The 6,000-nt window shown below is 40.6% G+C and overlaps 1 protein-coding gene across 1 annotated transcript in view; it reads left to right on the top strand.

Moving 5' to 3' along the window:
* Nucleotides 1–6,000, top strand: part of LOC311297915 (inactive dipeptidyl peptidase 10) — a 41,533-nt gene that overhangs the window by 32,337 nt on the left and 3,196 nt on the right. Inside the window, exons 20-22 of the mRNA XM_084420388.1 lie at nucleotides 877–1,071; nucleotides 3,441–3,495; nucleotides 5,041–5,140. Of these exons, the coding sequence (XP_084276514.1) occupies nucleotides 877–1,071; nucleotides 3,441–3,495; nucleotides 5,041–5,140 (350 nt within the window). The remainder of the gene's footprint in view (nucleotides 1–876; nucleotides 1,072–3,440; nucleotides 3,496–5,040; nucleotides 5,141–6,000) is intronic.

The raw sequence follows: 6,000 nt of genomic DNA, 5'->3' as shown, positions 1-6,000 counted from the left end.
TACCCCAAACTTGAGATGTATCTTAAAAGAAAAATAAAATAAGACAATGGAAAGATCTAAAAGCTTATTGTTTAGTAAGGCTGTTTTGCAACTTGGATACAGTATTTTTTTTGTGTGTGAAATATTATAGCTATTACAAACTATTTTACTCACTAAAAATATTCAGTGACATATTTCTCTCTTAGCTCTTGTTTTTAGGAGGCAGGTTTTGATAATCACTATTAAAGTTGAATTCAGTATTTGGACACTCCTCTAACATTTCACCGGGAAACAAAAGTGCCGCTGTAAACACACGTTCACGCCGATGTCAATAATGAGCTGTGCTGCACGTTAAAGATAGAACTGAAGGAGTAATTCACGCGTCATCCAAGATGTTCATGTCTTTCTTTCTTCAGTCGAAAAGAAATGAAGGTTTTTGAGGAAAACATTCCAGGATTTTTCTCCATATAGTGTCTTCAGCAGTTATCAACAGGATTTTGTTATAAAATGTCCGCTGGTTTGTCTAGATAAGACTCTTATTCCTCGGCTGGGATCGTGTCGAGACTTTGAAGCTGCACTGAAACTCACATTTGGACCTTCAACCCGTTGGACCCCATTGAAGACACTAAATGGAGAAAAATCCTGGAATTTTTTCCTCAAAAACCTTCATTTCTTTTCGACTGAAAAAAGAAAGACATGAATATCTTGGATGACGTGGGGGAGAGTAAATTATCAGGAAATTTTAATTCTGAAGTGATCCTTTAATTTAAAACACATGCACTTGAAACTGAAAAAGCTGCGAGATTTAGTGCAACTGTCAAAAACACCAATCTAGCACATCAGATCATGCCTCATCAGTCTGACCTCTCTCTCTCTGTGTCTGTGTGTGTGTGACAGGGAGTGTGACCCCGGCTGCCAGCAGGTGAACGAGCGCTTCCGTCTGGAGTGGGCCGATGTGCTGGTGGGCTGTGATGATGTGATTGTGGCTCGGGCCGATGGCAGAGGGAGTGGCTTTCAGGGCCAGCAGATTCTCCAGGGGGTTTACAAGCGCTTGGGGCTCGTGGACGCAGACGATCAACTCTCGGTTTTAGAGTGAGTAAAAAAAATCCATCTGCTGTGTGAAATTCTTATGCTGTGTCCTAACCAGATGTGATGCGATGAGATTGCAGCGACAAGCAACTTGTCTGTCCACACTACAGCTGGGTATCGATTCAGATGTTCCAATTCGATTCGATTCTCGATTCGACTCAATGAATATAGATTTAATACAAATCCTATATTTATAAAAAAAAGAACAGTGAACATAAGTTTACGAGTGGTTAATTAATAAAAAGAAATAAAGAGTCACAAACCTCTTTTTATTTTAGGTACACTTGGATACATTAAAACAGAACCCAACTCTATATTTCAGATGCATACAGTGAATAGACAGGATTTTGATGCAAGATGAAAAATTGATGCTGAAAATTGGGCGAGTCAGAACAGATGCCGAATGCCTTGATCAAACAGGATCAGCTTATTTTATGTTTAAGAGAAAACAAACATTAGCATTAGCTGTAACATTCACATACAAGCCTATGAACAGTGGAGGAAAACTAATACTGGCTTTTGGGTGAGAGATAAATAAATATGGAAAAAAATCGATTCGTGGCCTTTGAGGATTGATTTTGAATCGACCACATTTAAAAAAACGATTAATCGAAAAATTGAAAAAGCCCAGCCACACTAGGACTGCATTAGAAATCGCATAGTAGAAAGTAGGCGAAAAACAGTGTGCGACAAAAAAAGAAGTATGTCTAAATTCACAATACTCATAGGTCACGTGATAATGACAACATGGTGAATGTAGTACTGTATACGTCCAAATTATATTCATTCTACACACGTTCTTACTATATAGAATGTACTTTTTAGCGGTTGTGAAGTAATTACTCACTCAAAAACACATACTGAGGTAACTGACACAATCTTTAAAGTCCCCCTGTAGTCAATCATTTTATCTCTTAAAATTACATTTAAATTTAAATGTTTTTTCCTTGGAAAAAAAAACTTTTTTTTAGAATATCTTGAATGTAACTCGACACCCTTGCCTCATTTATTAATTTATTAATGCAAATGAGCCCCGCCTCCACTCACTCACTCAGCTCAGAGATCCACTGGTTGACGATCACACGTTGATCTGATTGGTTACAAGGTAGTTTGTGACGTCAGAAACACCAGCGATTTCAAAGCGTGTGTTTGAGACTGTCTTTGGTTCACTGCAGTTTTAAGGAGAAAATACTCAGCAATGGTGTCGACTTATGAATTTACACATGGTTTGTCTTAAAGCACATTAAAAACACCACATAGACATATAAACAACATTAAAAGCTGAATTTTCACCACAGACTTTAAAGCTGCATTCAGTAATTCGGGATTTCTTCGCTGTATTCTCGCTTTTTGCTCGCAGGTTTCTCTCTAGAGCTCCCCCCACAGCTTCGGAATAGATATTTGACAACACTGTTGTAAAAACTCGTTGGCGATTCTCAGACACCAGTGGCTAGTAGATCAACGACATCAAAGCAGATGGAATATTCTTTAAAACATGTTCTTCATTCGGGTTCGAACAGCGTGAGGGAGCGCAATAATGACAGCATTTTAGCAGATTTCTTTTGGCCGTAAAGCAATTGTTTACATCGCGAGACCTGATATCACGCGATACTTCCTGATGCGGCGGCCAGCGGCCCGCCGCCCCAAAGTTGCAAGTGCGTATTTTCCGCTCAGGGGCACCAGGGGGGTGCGAAACGACCACCATTCAACCCGAAATAAGTAATATAACCATTCCAATGACTCCGAAGCAGTTCAGTTAAGGTAAAAAAAGTTACTTAGTTCACCTTTAAATTATTTTCAAGATTTTTTCTGTGGTGAATTATCCATTGTGGCTTTCAGTATGGCTATAAAGGTCACGCAGAACGATATTCAAACTCACATTAAACGCTTTTAACATTTAGTAAAACACATAATCAGTACCTGAGATTGTCATTGTCATACTTTGATGTTGTTTTTCCCACCACGACGTCACAGAAATAGAATTATCGCGGCTGGTTAGGACAAAAATTCTGATTAACATGGAAAAGCAGTGTGTCTGGTTTGGACACGGACACATAAGATGCTTCGCAAAAACAATGTGAAATTTCCCACTGGAATACTAAAGCATAATATATAAATAACTGTATTAAAACAAATGTTTCTGTAAAGCATCTAATGTTTATTAACTTGAGTAGAAATTGGTTGTGGACATGAATTGGTGTCTATAATAAAAGGCTGACATATCCAGCTTCAGTTTTGTAATTGGATGCATTTAGGAAGAAACTGATGATTCATCATCTCTCCCACTGTGGGAATAACAGTGATCTTCAATGGTTGCACGAGTATTTTCCCTCATGTTAGGATTCCTCCATGTGTGTGTTTGTCTGCGGCAGGTATCTGGTGAAGCAGCCGTACATTGATGGAGGCAGAGTCGGGGTTTTTGGCAAGGTGAGGTTTCATTACAGGGTTCGTTCAAACAAAAATGATCATTTCCTCATCCTCATGTCATTCAAACCTGTAAAACTTTGTTCTTTTGTTGAAAACAAAAGATATTTTGAAGACTATTTCTGTCACATGATGGAGTTTGTCACATCCTCATGTCATTCAAACCTGTAACAAAAGATATTATGAAGACCAAACCGAAACCACATGGCTATGTGGAAGCGATAAAAATTCTGTATTATTAATTTTAAGGCCAGACAAGTACAGGGTGGGCCATTTATATGGATACACCGTAATAAAATGGGAATGGTTGGTGATATTAAAGTCCTGTTTGTGGCTTCTAAATGGCCACCATGGTCACCACCCATCTTGAGGAGTTTGCCCCCTCACATATACTAATGTGCCACAAACAGGACTTTAATATCACCAACCATTCCCATTTTATTACGGTGTATCCATATAAATGGCCCACCCTGTAGATTGTTGAGGGTTGGTTTGTAGGGAAGGACTACACGCCTGCGCACATATCAAACGAGCATACCTATAGACTGAACTCGTAATACACATGTGCACGCCATCGGCGTTCTCACAGGTTTGCGTTTTTTGAAGTTTGCGCAGAAAGAACTTAAGAGTTTTCTGTTAAACGGTGTCGTGTTCAGCGACAAGTTCTAAGTTAATAACTAGTGATCGTTGTGACGGAAGTGAATCAATCAAACTAACTTTAGCTGGACAATAACTTTTATTCTAGAGCTGCTATAAAGCCAAAACACTTTACTTTAATTTCCTATTATCTCTGTAAAGCTGCTTTGGAACAATCTACATTGTTAAAAGCGGTATATAAATGAAGATGACTTGACTTGACTTGACCATTTCTGTCACATGATGGAGTTTGGGCTCCTTCCTATTGTTGCCTTTGGTTTGTTAAGTTGGGGATAAAGACACTTAATATTCAGTAATATTATTGGTTTTACGGCACTGACACTGTTCAAGTTTTCTTCTTATCCAATAATGACTCTATTGTCTTTTAGAGCTGCTTTACAGCTGAATTTGAAGTTTGCATCATTGATTCTGTTATTTTCCTGTTTATTGCTGCTTTAAAACAATCTGAATAGAAATAAATGTGACTTGACTTGAACAATGGAAACCGAACACCACTGACTTTCATTGTATGGCCAAAAAAACGCAGATATATTTTTCAAAATGTCTTTTGTGTTCAGCAGAAGAAAAGTTTGGAACGACATGAGGGAGAGTAAATGATGACTGAATTATAATTTACTGTGTGAATTATTTCTTCACCTGTATGACGTAGGGTTTACACTCCGCAGGTTTAAATAAATTGGCCAAAGAAAGCACAGAAAGTTAAACATCAGTTGCTTTAAATAAACTGCATCTCTATCGGATAAAAATACCTGTACTATAATTAAAGTTTCAGTCTACTACAGATATAGAAACAGGCTCTACAAGATCAAAACCTATAGTGTTTTTGTACATTTCAAAGTGTGTGAGATGATCTGAGACGTCATAATGAAGCGTGAGTGTGTGTGTGTGCAGGTGTACGGTGGGTTTCTAAGCTCGCTTCTGCTGCTCTCACACAGTTCTGCTCTCCGCTGCGGTGCTGCCATCACTCCAGTGTTCGACTGGCAACTATACGGTACGTAACACACACACACACGCACGCACACGCACACACACACACACACACACACACACACACGCACACACACACACACACACAAACACTCTCTCACAGTTCTGCTCTCCGCTGCGGTGCTGCCATCACTCCAGTGTTCGACTGGCAACTCTACGGATATGTAACACACACACACACACACACACACACACACACTCACTCTCTCACAGTTCTGCTCTCCGCTGCGGTGCTGCCATCACTCCAGTGTTCGACTGGCAACTCTACGGTACGTAACACACACACACACACACACACACACACACACACACACACACACACACACACAAACACTCTCTCACAGTTCTGCTCTCCGCTGCGGTGCTGCCGTCACTCCAGTGTTCGACTGGCAACTCTACGGATATGTAACACACACACACACACACACACACACACACACTCACTCTCTCACAGTTCTGCTCTCCGCTGCGGTGCTGCCGTCACTCCAGTGTTCGACTGGCAACTCTACGGATATGTAACACACACACACACACACACACACACACACACACACACACAAACACTCTCTCACAGTTCTGCTCTCCGCTGCGGTGCTGCCGTCACTCCAGTGTTCGACTGGCAACTCTACGGTACGTAACACACACACACACACACACACACACACACACACACACACACACAAACACTCTCTCACAGTTCTGCTCTCCGCTGCGGTGCTGCCATCACTCCAGTGTTCGACTGGCAACTCTACGGATATGTAACACACACACACACACACACACACACACACACTCACTCTCTCACAGTTCTGCTCTCCGCTGCGGTGCTGCCGTCACTCCAGTGTTCGACTGGCAACTCTACGG

The sequence above is a fragment of the Rutilus rutilus genome (assembly GCF_951802725.1).
Source record: "Rutilus rutilus genome assembly, chromosome: 10".
In the NCBI taxonomy this organism is placed as follows: Eukaryota; Metazoa; Chordata; class Actinopteri; order Cypriniformes; family Leuciscidae; genus Rutilus; species Rutilus rutilus.
Note: the sequence above shows the minus strand (reverse complement) of the source record. Positions and strands in the feature narration are given on the sequence as shown.